This window comes from Molossus molossus, unplaced genomic scaffold (genome assembly GCF_014108415.1).
Source record: "Molossus molossus isolate mMolMol1 unplaced genomic scaffold, mMolMol1.p scaffold_m16_p_20, whole genome shotgun sequence".
Taxonomy (NCBI): domain Eukaryota; kingdom Metazoa; phylum Chordata; class Mammalia; order Chiroptera; family Molossidae; genus Molossus; species Molossus molossus.
The window spans coordinates 16,958,423-16,979,229 of NW_023425356.1; the positions used below are offsets into that span (position 1 = coordinate 16,958,423).

General features: G+C 41.4%; 1 protein-coding gene across 2 annotated transcripts in view; it reads right to left on the reverse strand.

Annotated features, from left to right (window-relative positions):
• The window catches only part of LOC118636927 (myomegalin-like), a 213,560-nt gene that overhangs the window by 72,489 nt on the left and 120,264 nt on the right, over positions 1-20,807 (reverse strand). Inside the window, exon 1 of one of the 2 annotated variants that reach the window (XM_036271869.1) lies at positions 5,967-7,581. The exons of the other annotated variant lie outside the window; for it this stretch is intronic. Coding sequence (XP_036127762.1) covers positions 5,967-7,091 — 1,125 coding nt within the window. The 5' untranslated portion in view covers positions 7,092-7,581. Of the gene's footprint in view, positions 1-5,966; positions 7,582-20,807 lie in introns of those variants that run through there. 2 annotated transcript variants of the gene reach the window in all.

Consider the following 20,807-nt stretch of genomic DNA (forward strand, 5'->3'; position numbering starts at 1 on the left):
AGGAAGAATGTCTTATAGAAAGAGCAATTCACCAAAAATAATTCAGGTAAACACACACACACACACATACACACACACACACACATTATTTATATATGTGATGACCAATCAGACTAAGATGAACTTGTTGAACTATACCGGTATTCATTATGAGCTTGGAGTACTTACTAAAATAAAGCTTTAGGAATTCACTGTGGCATTAAATCCCACCTCCTCCCCTGCCCCACTCCAATTCCAATTAGAAAAATATAAACCCATTAGGAAGAGAAAAAAAGGCAACCAGCTTGCTATTCATTTTTTTTTCCTTCACACTTTCAAACTCTACCACCTCCTAGGCAGTGGAATTACATCTTACCTTAAATCCCTTCCTGCCAGCAACTGACTGGGAGTATCAAGATTTCAGGAGAAAAAATACTTCCTATTCTTTCAGTGCTATTTAACAATTTTTCTATTCACCATGCATTATATCGCCTTTGCTCAGTGTACTCTAGCCCTCTACTATCCAGCACATCTGCTGAATACCATAGTATACAAAGCACTGTGAAAGCTGAAGTGGGAACTATGAATAAAGGAACACGGAAATACACAAAATATCAGATAGTGACAACCCTCATGCAGTAAGGTAGAAAGCACCAGCCCTGGCCGGTTTGGCTCAGCGGTTAAAGCGTCGGCCCTTGGACCGATGAGTCACGGGTTCGATTCTTGTCAAAAGCACGAACCTCAGTTGCAGTTCATCCCCAGCCCTGGTGGGGTTGTGCGGGCGGCAACCAGTCGATGTAGCCCTATCACATCGATGCTTTTCTCTCTCTCTCTTTCTCTCCCCCCTCCTTCCCTCCTTCTCTATCTGATAATAAGTAGAAAAATATCCTCGGGTGAGGAATAAAAAAAAAAGAAAGCATGATTAAATTACTCTAAATTGGTTGATCAGTGGAAAGTCTCTATGAGGCAACACTTAAATGGGCATCTGAATGACAAGAAGCCTGTCCTGCAAAGATCTACAGAACAAGCTAGGCAGAGGGAACAGCTAATGGCAAAGAGCTAGGGTAGATATGAGCCTGGGAAAGAGAAAGGCCTAAGTGACTATAGAGTATCGCTTTCCAATAGAAATGCAATGAACCATATACATAATTTTAAATTTTCTAGTATCTTCACTGGCTAAAGTAAAAATAAATAGGCAAATGTAATTTTAATAAAATATCTCATTTAACCCAATGTATTATATCCAAAACACTATCATAAACATGTATTCAATATAAAAATTATTAACAAAATGCATTTTTGTCATACTAAGTTTTTGAAATTAGGGGTATACTTTACAGTACATCTCAATTCAGATTAGCCACATTTTAAGTGTCTAATAGCTACATAAGGCTAGTGGCTACCTTGCTGGACAGATAGCACAGGGATAGAGCATAATGGTCAAAGGAGGTAGCAATACGCGATGAGATGGAAAGTAGGCAGGGGTCAGGTCACATATAGCTTTTGTATACCAGGGTTAACAAAACTGAATTAATTCCCATTGAAATGAGAAAGGAGTGCAGTATTTTTAATAGAAAAGTAATCCAATCATATTTAATTTTTTAAAAAGTCACTCAAGCCCTGGCTAGTTTGGCTCAGCGGTTAGAGCGTCGGCCTGCGGTCTGGAGAGACCCGGGTTCGGTTCCCGCTAAGGGCACGTACTTCGGTTGCAGTTTGTCCCCGGCCCTGGTTGGTCGTGCGGGTGGCAGCCACTCGATGTGTCCCTTCACGTCGATGTTTCTCACTCTCTCTCCCTTCCTCTCTCTCCCTCCCATTCTATCTGTACAAAAAATGGAAAAATATCCTCGGGTGAGGATATAAAAAAAAAAAAAAAAGTCACTCAAGCTGCCCTGTGATGAATAGATTGTGGGGGAGCACCAGTAGCAACTTGGAGACCAGGTAAAAGGCTGTTGCAGTAATGTAGGTGAAAGATAACAGTGCCCTGGATTATAGTGTGAGTAATGGAGGGGGAGAGAAATGGGTAGATATGTTTTGAAAGTACAATCAACAGGACTAGATGGTAGAAGAGAGGAAAAGAGAAAAACAGCAAGGAAAATGACTCCTAGAAAAATTGAGGTATCTGTTGTTGTAGTATAACAGGGAGCCTTACCCTGAAGCAATGTGAATTATGTCACACATGGGAGAGATAATTATTTAATAGACATGTATAGCAATTCTAAATTATAATTTTATCATTTATTTAATGATAAAACATTGTCTACAAAACTTGGCTTTTTATTTCCTCTAGTAAAACAACTTACCAATAACATCTGTTATAAGATATTTTTAAAACTTAAACTACTAACAGAATTAAAGAAAACAGCCTCATGTTTAAAATGGCAGGAAAGGTGGTCATTATCTATGCACTTTAAACCAAAGACTAAGCATTGTGAAGCAAACTTGAAGACAAATCATCCGGTCCAATCTCATCTTACATTTGAGGAGATGGTGACTTAGAGATAAGTAATTTGTCCAAAGTCACACAGGAAATCAGGAAAAGGTTCCAATTTAACTGAATGCATTTAAGTTGGTAATTTATCTTTCACCTCTATAAAACCACTACCTACCACAATGCCTGAAAAAGCACAGGGACCAAAAGTTTTTGTTTAATAAGTAAAGAATAATAAAAAGCAAAAAAAAATAGGCCCGTCTTCTAATTCTCAGGCAATGTTCTAATCCTTTAGTGGCTCTCTTAAAAATAAGACTAGATAGATAGATGATAGATATTTAATATAGATATTTCAACAGCAACTTTAAAGCCAAAGAATACCACAGAAAAGTACAAATGAATCTGGATCTCATCTGAACCCATCGTGGCATAATTTTAATTAAGTTGCTTTTGACACAGTTAGGACAAATTCAGGATCAGAAAAGAGAATTGCTTCTAGGCCTAATGTAGTATATTGGAAGACTTTTAGGCTAAAAGGCAGTAAGTAAGATCTTCTGGGTTAACAGCATTTTTCTTGGCACTTCTCTAGTTCTCACAATACCAAATCATAGACCTCAAACTGTTGTAATTTTCTGTCCTATTGCTAATAAGAAGAAATACATAAGAAACATCAGCTAGCATAAAAGCCTAATCTTTGACCAGCATCTAACACCCCTTCCAAAAGGCCTGATCTATGTTGTGTAGCTAAACTATGAGAGGTATAATTTACCACAGTCACACAGGAGCAGACCCTGGCTTTGCAAAGCTTGAAGCAAAGATCTGCTCTTCGAATTTAGATAGAAAAAGAAACTGCACATGGGCCAGAGCTGAATTGCTGCTTTCAAAGGAACCACACCCCCTTCTATCATAGCTTTTCTAGTTCAGGGCCAGACAAGAAAGAAGGAATAATTACCAGCTAGAATAAGGCTTCAAATCTTTCTTTAGATATTTAAACAACTTTGTGTATTGAGGCATACATTCTGTAGAAGGCAAATAAGTCGATTTACAAAATATTAGAAAATTAGTAAGCAGAAGAATGACACTGTTGTTTGTCTTTAACATAAGGAAGGGAGAAGGAAAGAGAGAGAGAAAATAAGAAAAGCAATCAAGAGGCACTGTGATGGTGACATTTTAATAGTGCACAGAATGAGGTAAGTAGAGGATTAAACAAAGGAATCAAAATGACCTTACAGAACAATGTTGCTCTTTAGGGTAACAGGTTTTCTTCATATGTGTAGTAGAATAGAACTAAAAGAAATGTTTTTCTTTTATGTCTTTTCCTTTCTACAAACTAAAAAGACAACAACCAAAAATAATTTACATTTATTTCTATTCTTTCCACAGTTGTGCAGAGAAAGAGACAAAACCCAGTCTGCCTTTGTTCCACTTCGCTCTGGCTTTGCCATAAAGCAAAACAGGCCTAGGGAGCTTAAAAGTCAATCCGGCCTAAAGAACAAACCAGAGATCCAAACAACACATTTTATTTACAAACACTTTGGGCCCAGTTTATCTTCTTTTCCACCCCCCACCCCACATCCCTAATTATTATAGGAAATGGCATAGTAATTAAATGCCATAATTCAAGCTGAATGCTATTTTCTCCCTCCTCTCAATGTTTTACTATTCAACAAACAGTAAAGAATGTAAGCCAGGTGACAGCAGAAAAGTCCTATACTATTGTTTTAAACATCTATTTTTCTAATGTCCAAATTTAGTCATGACTTACTAAAGATGCAGTCAACATAGTTTAAATGGGCTCAATTTTCTTCCCAGAATCACTAACAAATCCTCCCGAAATCCTTAGGTTATAGAAAAAAACAAGGTTCTTTGTTTAAAATAAGTACTTATTTAATTCAATGTTTATCAGGCAATGTGGCTTAACAGATAGAATAAAAAGATGCTGGCTGAGAATGGTTAGGGATCTTTGGCTCTGCGTGGACTATTTAAACTATGAGCTTTCCATATCTCTAAAAAGAGGGCCTGCATGAGATGATCTTGAAAATCCTTCCCAATACCAAATTTGTTGAGTGCAGGCACCAAAAGATAGAATTTTTAATTCAATGTGGATTTAAAAAGCCCTTGTTTGCCTGCAATTTTCTGTCTTTACTTTCCTATAATATTGACCATATATAGGGGAGCCCATTTAAATTATGTTGACTGCATCTTTAGTAAGTCATTACTAAACAAAAAGCTTATTTCTCACCCACCCAGCCCAGCCTACTTTAATATCCAAATATGAAAACACCATGTTTAATTTGTGACATCTATGTCTGGTCACACAAATACTGTACAGCCCAAATTTAGCTGTGAGGCTCCAGTCCAGGAAAAGGAACAAAAGGAAAGAAGCACACAAGCATTAGGCATACTGACACTTACTGTTCTATACAAATGAAAACATTTTAAAACTTTTTCCAACACTTTCATACTGTTTCTGACCATTTTGTCATTGTGATGCAAATTTTATACATGAAACTATTTTTCAAAAATTTCAAATGATAGTTAACAATTTCATTTGTTATCAAGCTGGAAATTTCTAGGATGATGTTGACTATAGCAGGCTTTCCAAAAATGCCTTCTAGATTGTCCACCTTTATAATGATATCACTAAAGAATCTGAATCAAGTAGAACATGTCAGATGTTTCACAAAGTTAACTGAACCGAGCATTTACTGTTGCTGTAGAAACAAAACAGCATCTGTCAGGTCTCTGTATGTAGCTGAATTTAAAAGGTGGCATGAAATCAATTGGTCAGATATAAACAGCTCAAATTAAGATAAACTGCCATCTTCTAGTCATTTAGAAATTCAAGAGTATAATGGATGAAACTCTCCTATTACTTGATAACGTATGAATACCCCTTTCTTAATATCAAACATCTTCTAAGGAGCTCAACAAACTTGCTGTGAAATTTCCTCCTTAAGATTATTTTAAAGACAACAGCTGAATTCCCAAATCTTTTTCATGAGCAAGTCACCACCAGTCCTCTATTAATTTAGTATAAATATTGCCCAGATGTTTCAATACTTTGGTGAATTAGTAGGTTTTCCCAAACCTGTGCTCTGATCCGTGTGAAGCATACCTGGGGATGAAAGGTTTACTGCTCCAGGAAGAACTAATTCCCTTACAGAATAGGAGAAAACATCTACAAATCTAAAAATAAAAACAAAACAAAACAAAAAAGAAGTGGGATGAGGGAATAAAGGGAAGTTTCAGTGTCAGAAATAAGATTATGTATTCTCATAGGGCCACAGTGAATTAAAAATCTTTATCTTTTTGTCTTAAAAGGACTGCAATTTTAAGAAAGGCCAATAGATACGTCTACAAAGAGGATTGTGGAAATTATGTGATTATGAATCACATGTACTAAATGGAACACAAGCAAAAGGTGCAGCAAAAATGGGCTCAATGATTAATTTTCTTAAATCCAGGATATTATTAACTTTCACCTAGACAGAAATCATGTGAAGCTTGAGGCCTGATAACTATAACCAAAAAGGCACTATATAGCCATTTTGTATACCTGGACCCGGAGTGGCAAATACTCTTCACAGAGATCATCCCACAGCTCTTGCAGGTCTGAAATCTCCAAGGAGTAACTGACAGGTGTGTTGTAAAGGGGTTTCAAAGATCTGTTAAGGAAACCGGAACTAACTCCATCTGTCATGATATGGCCAGGCCTGGCTCCAGGTGGGCTGGATTTCACTGGAATAGGAAGCCTGCTCCCTCGGGGGCTCTGGATGGGTTTATAATCAAGACCTTTAATCATGCTAAGAGCTAGCTCCAGCTTGTGGTTACACATATGCTGTGGAGCTTGTTCATCTGAGCAGCAGTCACACTTGACAAGTTCCTTTGCACTTCTCTCGGTTTCCTCATCCTTTTGTTGTGGCGGACTAGCCTGGACACTTGCATCCAAGGATTCCACAGAGGATCCCGGTGTCCCTTCCTCCATGCTTTCTCCATCTGGGGGTACTTTCGTGCTTGGTAAGTCCGATGGCCCAACCTCAGACAATGCTGGTTCTTCAGTGCAAATGCTGGTGGACCACCTGGAAGAAGGGCCACACATGATACTTCTGGCCACCTTTCGAGGCACTTTACAAATGGCTTCATAGTCAGAATCGGCAACCCGCAAAGTTGCACAACCACGGCATCTCCTGGGTCGGTTTCCAGGGCCATCCGAAGCATGGCAGCTGTGCAGCTCCTGAATCTGGTCTTCATTTTCTACCCAACACTCAAACCCTGAATAGGCAAAGTCTTCCTGGAGCAGCGCAGAGTATCTTACATCGGGTAAGCCGGAAATGTCAACCGTCCCATTCCCCGCCTTGGTTTCCGCGCCAGAGTCATCGTTATTCTTGCGATAAAGGCTGGCGATGCAGAACTTGAGGCGGTCCTTCTCCAGCAGCAGCTTCTGCAAGCGCTCAATAGACAGGGCTTCGATCCGGGCAATAACGGTGTCGAATCTATAGATCCGATCGAGCATGAAAGCACACTTGCTGCAAACAAACTCGGCTTTGCCATCGCGGGAGACATCCTTGCCGAGGACGTGCGAAAGCAGAACCTGGAGGTTGAGCTTGGACGTGGTGTGAAAGATCCAGCGCCGCTGGTTTCCGCACAGCTCCCGGGCACAGATCCTGCAAATCTCCTTCATCTTCCCACTCAGCTTCCCTGAGGCGGCTGCTGCTGCTCGGCGATCACTCACTGGCACTGGGCTGCGCTCCGTCTCCCGCCTCGGTGGCCTCGGGCGGGCATGGCACAGCCCGGGGGATCCCCACGGTGCAGGGGGTCACCGCTGCCACCCGCGCGCGAGCTCTGGGTACCCGAGTGGTCAGCCCCGCCCCTCAGGGAGGGCGCGAGTGAAGAACTGCTTCAGGGCGATGCTGAGTGACAGCAGAGCAGGCCGCGCTCGGGACCTGCCTGGTCTCCCACGGCTCTCCCTCCCGCCAGCCGCCGCGTCCTCAACGTCCTCCCTTTTAGCAGGCTGGGTTCACGGTACACTAGCTGCCGCCGGTCGCTGGCTGACGCAAAGGTTCCGAGCAGGAGGATCAGATTTCAAGATGGCGTCAGCGGCTAAAGTGCCCGCGGCTCCAGCAGGGGCCTCTGGGAACTGTAGTTCGGGAGGCCGCACCCTGCCTCTGCGCATGCGGCGTGGCGAGTGTGTCCTTTCTCCCCAAATCGGGTCACCGCTCTCCGCGGGGGAACATAGATGTGGTTCACAGTGTGTTGCTGGCGACAAGCAGGACGGACGTTGCCCACTGCCAGGCCACTTTCATCTGCTAAGATTTCACCAAGAAAGCGCACTAGTTCCCGCAGGTCCTACCTGTCTCCCTGCGGAATGTCGCGAGGATCCGCGCGGGGAGAAGAAAGCCGAACCTCCCTCCCCCCACCTCCACGGGTAGTGCCACGTCCTCTGGACCGAGCAGCCAGGCAGCGCCTCTAGGTACCGCTGCGCGCCGCCTCCCTCCCGCCCGCAGCCCCACCTCCCCTCCCTCCTGTCTGGTGCCTGGAATAAAAGGCCCTGGGGCTGCAGAGGCGGGCGCGGAGAAAGGGTGGGTAAATCTGGGGCACGCGTAGGGCGGATTTTAGGAGGCTCGATTCAACCTCCCCCTCGAGTATTGGAGTACCTAGAAAAGAGGACAAGCGTTTCTCCCCTCGCGATGCTGGGAGGGGGCGGTGGGTTTAGCACTCTCAGACGATGTGCCTTTTTTTGTTTTTGAAATCGAGAGATGGCACAAAGCAGTCACCTGTGAAAGAGTCGAGCAAATACCACGTGAATGCAGCTGGTTAACTAAGATTTTAAAGATAACAGAAGAGGAAGTGGGCTTTTTCAAGAATGTAAATACCTGAGAGCGGATTACCATAATTGAATTCTCTCTCAGGTTCTGATAGACCAACACTAGAACAAAAGACCTGGCTTCTTTGAGCAGCAAGAGCCCAGTGTGTCAGGGAGTGTTGCTTTCTGCAGAATCGGGGCTGGGAATTTCTCTGACTTCAGTCAGTACCCTGGCTTAGTCAACACTATTCAGTAGGAAGTCACCCCATCCTTGGGTATAGAACTTGGGATGCACCCAAAGAATGGAGGGAAGCTGCAGCTCCGACGGGAGGAATCCAGGTGTCAAATCATTTATAATAATTTTCTTGGCGTGAGAGGTATGCAGACACTAGACAGGCAGAAAACAGCCCCAGCAGTTACCTGGGGTCCCCCAGAGCAGGACATTTCCCTGAATTAATAATGCTGAATTACACTAACTTGACCCAATGAGAGGTCAAGGCCAGCAACAGTCTAAGTATATCTGAGCCCCTACTCCCAGACCTAGAGACGTTCAGATACCTTCAGTGAGAGCTCATAATAAACCCTGAGACTTCTTACGGAGGATTAAACGAAATGATTTGGGGGAAGTACTTTACAGTGCTTAGCTCATTAAATTATACCTAATGTTATTTTAACATTATAAAAAGGGAATATTTTAAAGTAATTTAAAAACTTTATGGGGCTTTGCACACATAGGATTGTATTGTTCTCATATTTAATCACGAAAACAAAATCTTAGCAGCCCCATCGGGAGAGAGGACAGTTCTTAGAGCACCTAAATATGTATGTTCTGGCCCTAAAACCAAGAATGTAAAATAGAGTTCCAAGTAAAACTCATTACAACTGCATCCTTGCCTGCCTCTAGGTACATGAGCTTCAAAGTCAGAAGAAATTAAATAACAAGCTTTGGTATCTATAGTGATCTATAAAGAGGCAATAGTTTCTGGATTCACACTACTGACAGACTGCCTGACAGGACACTTAAGTATTAAAGAACAGCAAGGATTCAAAGGCCCGTAAAGTGCAAATGAAGACATTAATCAAGCCTCTTCTTTGACTGTCAATGCAAACCACATATTCCTATTGGGGAAAATGGTAATGAAACAAAGTAATTAATAAAACAAAGTGCTTTTCAGGAACAAACTAAATAATACTTTGTATTATTCTCTATTCCTTAATAAGATTTTGCATCTGACTGATAATTCTCTAAACCTTAATGACTATGTAGTTAGCTTGGTGTAGCGTCCAAGTAATTAGAAATGGAGAAAAGGCAATTTACCATTGAAGAATATGTTTGCTATAAGTAAAGATCATTAGAGCCTATACTAATAGGCTCTGTAAATTGTACAGAGTAATTTACCACACAAAAAATCAACATACTGAAAGAGGGAGCTGTACATATCTAGGCTCCATCAACAGATAGAAATAAATCATTCAACAATCAAAGAAAATCTGAAGGCATTCTGTTCACTCCTGGAGAAAATATTTAAAAATTGTATTTCAAAGTGGATAGTAAACTAAAGTACTAGAAATAATCCTAACATTATTTGGTATTATAAAATAATTTAATCTCACTTAAAAGATCACTGGTGTATAGATAACAAAACTTGAAAGTGAAAATTAAAAAATAAAAGGAGAAAAATTATGTGATAAATTCAGCACATCATGGTCCTTATCATCTTGGTCAAGGTATTGTATTTACTTAACACTTACCACCTATGGAGAGGCAAGCAAATTGGGGGGACTGAACAGGAACATGTATTCTATATACCATGTGTCATTTGAATTTTGGGCAATGAATGTGTATTCATGTATTATTTTTAGATTGCTTTAAAATTTAGAATTCTGTAGTTAAAACCAAGAACTGTGCCAATTTTTTAACTGATTTTTTAGATTGAAAGAGAGAGAGAGAGAGAGAGACATCAATGTGAGAAACATAGAGTGGCTGCCTCCTGCACACCCCCTACTGGGGATTTGGGGCTTTTCTGATTTTAGAATAGAATGATTACTTCTAAAATTTATCAAGGATACATAATAAAGGAAAATTTGAGAACAGGTTTCATATCATAACAAGCTATTATGAATTAAATTATTAATTGTATATATCAGCAGTTTGCCTCAAAATGTATTGATAAATGAGCTGTATGTCCTAGGTCAGATCACTTATATCTGACCCTTAATTTCCTAATCTACAAAGTAATCCTGAATTTTAACAGTGGTTTTCCACCTGTGGCACACATCAGAATCACCCGGAGGATTTGTTAAAACAGATTTCTGGGACCTTCCTCCTAGAGTTTCTGATTCATTTGGAATGAAATAATTTTCATTCCTAACAAATTCCCAGAGCACACTAATAATGCTGCTATCTGGGAATCACACTGTGAAAACCACTGAATTATTCTAAGCTGTATTCAGTAAAATCTCAATCAGGGATCAGAAATTCTGCAGATAAATTGAAAACCCATCAATGAAGAACTACTTGCAAAACTGTTGACTTTAGGGAACTATATACTAATTTGGAACAAGATTCCTAAGTATTACTATGGTCAGGATCTTTTGCACTATCTCTGTTTTGGTCTCTAGATTTTTGGGGCTCTGGGAAGTCTCTCTTAGGACTGTAGTCACTTTCAGTTTTGTAATATCCTCTTCCCCCCATTGAAGTATTTCTAAGACCTAATTCTGGGCTGGGAATTTCCAAGAGAATCAGATGTGGAAAATTCCCTTGTCTCAAACCAGTTGTATTAGGTTTCACTGTCCTAGTTATGACATTGGAAATAGCTGTTGCAATTACTAAAAACTATGCCAAAAAATAAAAAAGTGATTATGGCAGACAAACTAAAGTAGATGAGGAAATGCAAGAATATTGGTCAAGCCAGTTGGGCTTTATGGTAATACCACAAGCATGATTTCCCTATGCTGCTGGGAAATCTTGAAGATGTCAGAAACAATCGTGTTTTGCATTAATTACTAGTACAGCATTTCACAAACTTGTTTTAAACCCAGGAGATTTCTAGTTCAACTACAGATTATAGTAATATGAGTATCAGCAGGATCCCTTAAAATGGTAAACATCAGTGTCTTTCAAGTTATTAAATACCCATAGCTATTAAGCAATTTTTAAAGTATTGTTACATCAATCAACCCATGAGCAAGAATTTATGCAAACTCAGTATCCCTTTTCTCTGTCTTCAGGGAGCTTTCAATTCAGTTGAGGGGGAGAAATTTGGACGCTACAATGAAAGCAATTGATTGATTTGTTGTTGTTTTTTAAATCCTCACCTGAGGACATTTTTCCATATTTTGTTCAGATAGAGTGGGAGGGAGAGAGAAACATCAACGTGAAAGGGACACATCGAGTGGTTGCCACCCGCACGACCCAACCAGGGCCGGGGACAAACTGCAACCGAGGTACAAGCCCTTAGCGGGAACCGAACCCCGGTCTCTCTGGACCGCAGGCTGACGCTCTAATCGCTGAGCCAAACCAGCCAGGGTGCTATTGATTGATTTGTAATATAAATGGTACTGACTTAAATTCAATGTGACTGCAGAAAACATTGAGATAAGCATGGGTTATTGTAGTTGAAGGGGATGAGAGTGGCATTTGAGATGGGTCTTAGAATGGAGGAAACAAAGGAAGGGACTGAAGAAAAAGAAAGCAGCAGCATCAAAATATTTGGAGGTTGGGTTAGATACAGTGCTAGCCTGTAGGTAAAGGGAGACACTAGAGACTTTGAGGGACATTTGAATGGCTAGGTTTATCCTACTCTATACATTTTATCCTCTATAATTGCTCAAGAACATGTATGAAGGGCCAACTGTAAGCCAGACACTGCTATGATGCTAGGGAGGGCCTTGGCAACTAGAATTGGGACTTAATGTTATAAACTTGAACAGAGAATGACATGATGAAAACTTTATTTTAGGACGATTAGCCAGGCAATAGTCAAAATCTCTGTCTAAAGATCAGAAATTGGAGTTTCAGGGAGAGATTTGGGGATGATTACAGAAAGTCACTGCTGTTATTCATATGTGAGGTTATAAAAGTCTGCGTTGGAAATGGAAAGAAAGTGGTAAACATAAGAATCATGTTGAAGGAATGAACAGCAGGACTTGGTGACGTATATACAGAGAGGATGAAGGAAAAGAAAGGATCAACAATGGAGATAAGGTTTTTTGGTCTGGAAGACTGATAGATACAATGGTGTCAATGAGCAGAAATGTGAAATTGAAGAGTCCATTTGCAAAAAGATATTGAAAAATTGGATCTAGGACCTGCTGAGTTTAGGTGACTTGAGAAAACTCGTCTGCAATCAAAGCACAGGTGATGGGGGACCGCATTTGGAGGATGAGAGCAATGGTTAACGATGTTAAAAGCTAGAGATGGATTAGCAGGGGAGAGAAACTTGGTCGTATCCTTTTCTGTAACTGAGTAGTCTTGAAGATTTCAGAGCTGTTAACTTCTTAGAATCCTTCCCTATCAAACCAAACACTACATTCTTTTTTTTAAAATGTAATATGTTTTTATTGATTTTTTTTTTTTTTTTTAGAGAGGAAGGGAGAGAGATAGAAACGTCTATGTGAGAAACAGAAACATAGATCAGCTGCCTACTATATGCCCCCTACTAGAGATCGAGCCCACAACTGGGGCATGTGCACTGACCTGGAATCCAACCTGGATGATGCTCAATCCACTGAGCCACACCGGCAAGGCAAACACTACATTCTTTTTTTTTTTTATCCTCACCTGAGGACATTTTTCTATTTTTTGTTCAGGTAGAGTGGGAGGGGGAGAGAGGAAGAGAGAGAAAAACATCGATGTGAAAGGGACACATCGAGTGGCTGCCACCCGCACGACCAACCAGGGCCGGGGACAAACTGCAACCGAGGTACATGCCCTTAGCGGGAACCGAACCCGGGTCTCTCGGGACCGCAGGCCGACGCTCTAACCGCTGAGCCAAACCGGCCAGGGCACTACATTCTTTTTTATCCTTTTTCTGAACATCTCTAGCTTATTCAGAAATATTGCTTCACATTTTCACTACTTTCTGTTTCAGGTTCTTGAAACCTAAAACCTGAACCATCACACAGCCTTAAAAGCTTACTACTCTAGCCCAGCTGGTGTGGCTCAGTGATTGAGCACTGACCCATGCACCAAGAAGTCACCGGTTCAGTTCCCAGTCTAGGTTTCCAGATCAATCCCCAGTGGGGGGTATGCAGGAGGCGGCCAATTGATGTTCTATCTCTCCTCCCTTCTCTAAAATCAATAAAGAGAAACATTTTTTTAAATGCTTACTACTCTAGCCCTGGCCACTTTGGCTCAGTGGTTAGAGTGTGGCCCACAGAAAGGAGAGTCCCAGGTTTGGTTCCCACTAAGGGCACGTACCTCAGTTGCAGTTTGTCCCTAGCCAGTTGGGGTTGTGTGGGTGGCAACCACTCGATGTATCTCTCTCACATCGATGTTTCTCTCTCTTTTCCTCCCTCTCTCCCTCCTGCTTTATCTGAAGATAAATGCAAAGGTGTTCTCGAGTGAGGATAAAAATAAATAAATAAATAAATAAATAAACTACTCTGATCATTCTGCATACTATTTCCAGAACATTCCTAGTAAAGATCCATCATTGTGCCCTGGCCGGTTGCTCAGTGGTTAGAGCATCGGCCCTCGGACCAGAGGGTTGAGGGTCTGATTCTGGTCAAGGGCACATGCCTGGGTTGCAAGGTTGCAGGTTTGATCACAGGCCCCAGTAGGGGTCATGTGGGAGGCAACCAATCCATGTGTCTCTCTCACATGGATGCTTTTCTCTCTCTCTCTCTCCTTCCCTCCCTCCCTCTCTATCTTTCCTTCCACTTTCTCTCTAAAGAAAATATCCTCAGGTGAAGAGTAACAACAACAAAATATCCATCATTATCTACTACAGTGGGCTCTCCTTTGTCGCGGTTAATCAGTTCCAGACTACTGTGATAAATGGATTTCCGCGAAGTAGGAGTCTTTATTTATACACAGTCGTCCATCGCCACTCGCACTTGGACTTTCGCGGCTTCCGCGATAAAAACCGCCATAGAGTGAAGCCATGAAAGTCCAAGTGCGAAGTGGCGAGGGACGACTGTACCTATAGGATGAAGTCCTAAACCCTTAGCCTGGCATTTCAATATTTCTTCAAAAAGATCCTAATCTACTTTTCAGCTGCATCTCATACTTCTTTTCTAGCAAAATGGTGACAAGGTAAAATTTTGGATATAAATGTGTTTTGTTATCTGTGTGCCCCCTGCCTCCCTGTTTTCTCATCTGATGGTCAGGCCCTTAGCATTATCTTGACTCAGGAGTTTTTACAGAGTGAAAAGCAGAGGCTGAAGTCAAATGCATTCCCTGACTTTCATAAAATTCTAAGCCTACCTAGAAGATTAAGCCAGGTGTCCCAGGAGGTAAAAAGAGAGAGAAATGTCTTTGAGGTCAACAAAAGAGGAGGTGAGATTTCACCCATGTTGGGAAGAGTCTAGGGGTCAAAGAGAAATAAGGACCCACCTCCACTTCCTATCAGTGCCCTGCAAAGGCAGCAGGACCTGAGGGGAAAGGCAGTGGGTGACTCGGAGGGACTGGACTCTAGGTCCAGAGGTTCTGGCTCCACAAAGGATTCTAATACAGCAAGCTGTTAGGGTTGGCAGAACTGTACCTGCTGGGAAAAGGCTGTTTCAACGGTGGACCCATGATCAGAGTAACATCCTTGATGCTTCAGCACCTGAACACACCTCGTGACCTTCACCTTCACATAACTGAGAAAGTGGGGAAGGAGGAAGTATCAAATGGATAAAACTGAATTTCCCACCAGTCTGATTAGGATAGGGACTCAGAACATTAAATTGATGTAAAGAAACTAATGTGAGCCCTGGCCGGTTTGGCTCGGCGGTGAGAGCGTCAGCCTGCGGTCCACAGAGACCCGGGTTCGGTTCCCGTTAAGGGCACGTACCTTGGCTGCAGTTTGTCCCCGGCCCTGGTTGGGTCGTGTGGGTGGCAGCCACTCGATGTGTCCCTTTCACATCGATGTTTCTCTCTCTTCCTCTCTATCTGAGTAAAAAATGGAAAAATGTCCTCGGGTGAGGATAAAAAAAAAAAAAAAAAGAAACTAATGTGATATATCCTGCATAAATGAATTTGTACACTAAGAGGCACACCCACAACGGATCTTTAGTAGGTGCTTGTTGAGGCCTCGTATAGGTCCTTTTCACCTCCCTCTTTTTATTCTCTTTCACTGTCATCTCATCCTTTCCCATCTTTATACCAATAACTTCCCATGTATATCTTTATCCCAGAATTCTCTGAGTTCAGCTCTCAGATAACCATCTTCCGGTTTGCATCTGCATGATGTGTCAGAGACATCTCAAAATTACCACCAGAAAGACTGAACTCTGGATTGCCATCTTCCGCTTACCTACCATGCCTCCCTCCTTGCTCCTAATTCTCTATTAGGGGTCAGCAAGCTATGGACTGTGGGCTAAATCCAGCCCCAACCTGTTTTTGTAAATAAAGTTTTATTGAACACAGCCATACCTATTCCCTTATGAACTGTGTATGGCTGTTTTTGTGCCACAATGGCAGACACCCTGTGGCCTGCAGAGTCTAAATTTAAATTATTTACTATCTGGCCTTCTACAGGAAAAGTTTGCTAGTCTCTGCTCTTTGTTTTCTTTGGTGTACTTACCACCATTTGCAATTATTTATTTGCTTGTTTGATTACCTGGTAATTTATCTCCTTTATTAGAGTGTAAGCTCCTGAAGGGGAAGAGCTCTGCCTGTCTTATTCTTACTGTTTCTGGGGCACCAACAGCCCCAGGGCCCAGCCATGGTAGACACTCAATAAATAGTCAATGACTGGCATATATGAATGAATGAATGAATGAATGAACGAACGAACGAACGGTTTGTTACATCCTTTTTTTAAAATCCTCACCTGAGGACATTTCGTTTGCATTCATCTTCAGATAAAGCAATAGAGAGGAAGAGAGAGAGAAACATTGATGTGAGAGAGACACATCAAGTGGTTGCCACCCACACGACCTCAACTGGGGCCGGGGACTAACTGCAACTGAGGTACATGCCCTTAGTGGGAACCAAACCCAGGTCTCTCCAGTCCGCGGGAGGACACGCCAACTGCTGAGCCAAACCAGCAAGGGCCAGTTTGTTACATCTTAAAATGTCATCTCACTCTTTTGCCTTGGCACAAACTTCTATTCTTGGTTATCCTCTATTGACCTCATATCTTAAGTAATAGAGTTTCATAATAATTAGTCCCCTGAATTTCTTTCCCCTCTACTCTATCTTCCTTCCAGATTAATCTTTCTAAAACAGAGCTCAAATGTATCACTTTCCTGCACAGTAACCTGGAGACCTAATAACATCAATTAATCATAAACTTCCTAACCTTCCATCTAAGGTCCCCCAACTCTAGCTTCACCCGATTTCTCTAGCCTACATTCACTGTCCTACATATATTCTACTCTGACTATTGCTTCCTTACACTGAACTTCCCTACCTCTTCATGTTATCTACTTTGTATGTTATTTCCAATCACTACCACCTCCACCTGTCAAAATCTATCTAACTTTCAAGTATCCCCTTTAAGCTGCCTTTCTTAATCCCTTCAACAGACATCTTTCTTTTCTTTGAATTTCCAAAGCACTTTTGTACCTATCCACACTGCCTTTTCCCCATTAGCCGGTAAGCCCTGGCCAGTGTGGCTCGGTGGATAAAGCATTAGCCTTCAGACCCAAAGGGTGTCAGGTTCGATTCCCAGTCACGGGCAAATACCTGGGTGACAGGTTGGATCCCCAGCCCCAGGTGGGATCGTTCAGGAGGCAACCAATCAATATGTTTCTCTCACATTGATGCTTCTCTCTCTCCCTCCCTACCTTCCACTCTATCTAAAAGAATCAATGGGAAAATATCCTCGGGTCTTGGGTGAGGATTAAGGGGGGAAAAAAAGAATAGGAACCGTACACCTTACTCATCTTGTTATCTTCTGAGGTACTTGGAACGTATGTTACTAGATCTAAGAATATAATCATTGGATGGATGAATGAATGGATGGATGAATGAATGAATTGTTGCCTTTCCTTTTCACCTTCCTCACAGATCAGAATCTTTGCTGTTCACCCCAGCCCAGGATGGTTTTTTCTCTATTGCCTTGTATTGTTTCCATCAGCGGTCCTCTTACCTTTCTAGAAGGCAGAGACAAGACCTTTCACATCTGTGTTCTTCTTCCTTCACAGAAAAGTACTATGTGCATTGTAAGTGCTCAGTAAATATTTTCAATGAAGCTATAAAGAAGCTCCTTATTTTTCCACCTCCTTTGATGTTTTGAGGGTTAGGACTATGATTGTCTTAGCTGATAAGACCTGTTTCTGATACATGTTATCAATGGGGGTTATGTCTGGGAGATAGTGACACTGACTGAAATTTTGTCAATGAATCTTCAGCTTCAACATTCATCAGCTTAAGAAGGGGATGCAGAAAAGCTACTCTAAGAAAACATACCTTATATGAAGTTGGCTGGGCTGCCTAAGCTCCGAATCCCTGCAAGTTTCAGCCTCTGCCTTGAGCTTTTAGAGCACATCATTGCCTTAACCTCCAGATCTCTCCATGGTAACAAGGGAATGTTTGCTATTTTAGGAAACATGCCTCACTGAATGCAATGCTATTTGCATTAGGTTCCAAACAAGCCGTAAATGCAATGGCTCGAGTCTCTGCTGCTTCCTGTGAGTGCCTGATTGTTCAGTGCATGCCTCTCCCTAATTCTGTTGTCCTGTTTCATTTTTAGGCTAGCCACAGTGAAATTACATGTGAATACATATTACCTTATACTGGGGGGAAATGGAGAGAAAAAAAGGAAAGACACAGAATGAGAGTTCCTCTGGACTTTCAAGTACATTCTCCTGCCAGCACATCCTCCAGGGCTGGCGTCATTGGAAAGGTTCTTTGAGATGAAGCTTCCACCATTCTGCAGTAGGGAATACTATCAGTACCTGGAGCGACTGCCAGCTTGCCTGGCAGCGTGGAGGATGCCTCCTTTAAGAAAGTGAGAAATGTTTTGTAAACTTCGCTTCATTCGATATTCTCACTCCCTAGTGAAAAAGATGACCGCCCCGTGGAACAGCTCACGAGCACTCTGATCACAACATGCTGTTGGCCTGAACAGATACGGAGGACTGCAAGCAGACATGGCGTGTTGCCAACTGGTGGCATGTCACGTTTATTTATGGCATTTCTGCTGTTCTATGAAGTTAATCGTGTACTAGAAGCTCAGAAGTATTGTGCAAATACACTCCAGCTAAAATGGATGCTGTGCAGTGTTTTGGCAGAATGGAAAAGGAAAACAGAGGGATAATAAAATCAATTAAATAATCTGTATCAAAGTCGTGTATCTTATTTGCGGGCACTAAAATGCAGCTGTTAGCAGATAAGGATAATACCCAGAGCAAGTGCCATGGATAGCAAGAGATGTCATATATTACTGCATACAGAGGGGGGAGACAAAGTGCTTTATAATATTCTTTAATATCTAATTCACAGAATGGATTACATGAAGCAGTTAATAGCTGTGTCAAACCTCGATTTGCCCCCTTAAGGGATGAATCAAATACCTGCTCAGTGAATTCTCGGTTTAAACAAACACCAGGATTATCTTTCTAAAATGCAGTCATATGCTTTTATTCGACTTGCTTAATTTTCTTTTTTTTTTAAGTGATGGTAGAAACTATTTCTTTTATTTATTTATTTATTTGTTACAGATGTTTCTCCTTTTTTCCCCATTGACACCCTCCTCCCCATCCTCCCCACCCCATCCCCGGCTTTGTTTTCTGTGTCCATTGGTTATGTGTACATGCATATAAGTTCTGTGGTTTATCTCTTCCCTCTCCCCACCACCCCCTCTTCTGAGGGTTGTCAGTCTGTACCCTACTTATACTTCTCTGGGTCTACCCTATTCCTCCAACTGTTATGTTCATTATATTCCACAAATAAGTGAGATCATGTGGTATTTGTCTTTTTCTGCTTGGCTTGTTTCACTTAGGATAATACTTTCCAGGTCCCTCCATGTCGTCTCAAAGGATAAAAGATCTTTCTTTCTTACAGCTGCATAGTACTCCATTGTGTATATGTACCACAGCTTTTTTATCCATTCGTCTACTGATGGACACTTGGGTTGTTTCCAGATCTTAGCTATTGTAAATAGTGCTGCTATGAACATGGGGGTACATATATTCTTTCTGATTGGTGTTTCAGGCTTCTTAGGGTATATTCCTAGAAGTGGGATCACTGGGTCCAATGGAAGTTCAATTTTTAATTTTTTGAGGTAATGCCATATTGTTTTCCATAGTGGCTGCACCAGCCTGCATTCCCACCAGCAGTGTACTAGAGTCCCCTTTTCTCCACACCCTCGCCAACACTTGTTTGATGATTTGTTGATGGTGGCCATTCTGACAGGTATGAGATGATACCTCATTATTGTTTTAATTTGCATCTCTCTGATGATTAGTGATGATGAACATTTCTTCATATGTCTCTTGGCCATTTGTATGTCCTGTTTGGAGAGGTGTCTATTCACCTCCTCTGCCCATTTTTTAATTGGTTTCTTTGTCTTCCGTTTGTTGAGTTGTATGAGTACTCTATATATTTTGGAAATTAACCCCTTATCTGATGTATCATTGGCAATGATGTTCTCCCATACAGTGGGTTGCCTTTCCATTTCGATGGTTGTTTCTTTTGCTGTGCAGAAGCTTTTTAGTTTGATGTAGTCCCATGTGTTCATTTTTTCCTTTGTTTCTGTTGCCTTAGGTGATGTATCAGTGAAAATTCTGCTGCGTATGATGTCCAAAATTTTGTTGCCTACATTTTCTTCTAGAATTTTTATGGATTCACGGGTCACATTTAAGTCTTTTATCCATTTTGAGTTTATTTTTGTGTATGGTGTAAGTTGATGGTCTAGTTTCATTTTTTTTTTTTGCATATAGCTGTCCAATTTTCCCAGCACCATTTATTAAAGAGGCTGTCTTTACTCCATTGTATGCTCTTGCCTCCTTTGTCAAATATTAATTGAGCATAGTGTCTTGGGTCTATTTCTGGGTTCTCTGTTCTGTTCCATTGGTCTATATGCCTGTTCTTGTGCCAGTACCAGGCTGTTTTGATTACAGTCGCTTTGTAGTATAACCAGATATCTGGTATTGTGATGTCACCTACTTTGTCCTTCTTTTTCAATTTGCTATGGCTATTCGGGATCTTTTTTGGTTCCATATGAACTTTTGAAGTATCTGTTCTAGTTCTGTGAAATATGTCGTTGGTATTTTGATGGGGATTGCATTGAATCTATAGATTGCTTTGGGTAATATGGACATTTTAATGATGTTAATTCTTTCAATTCATGAACAAGGTATGTGCTTCCACTTTTTTATATCTTCTTCTATTTCTTGTTTCAATGTCCTGTAGTTTTCTGCAAATAGGTCCTTTACTTCTTTGGTTAAGTTTATTCCTAGGTATCTTAATTTTTTTGTCGCAATGGTAAATGGGAT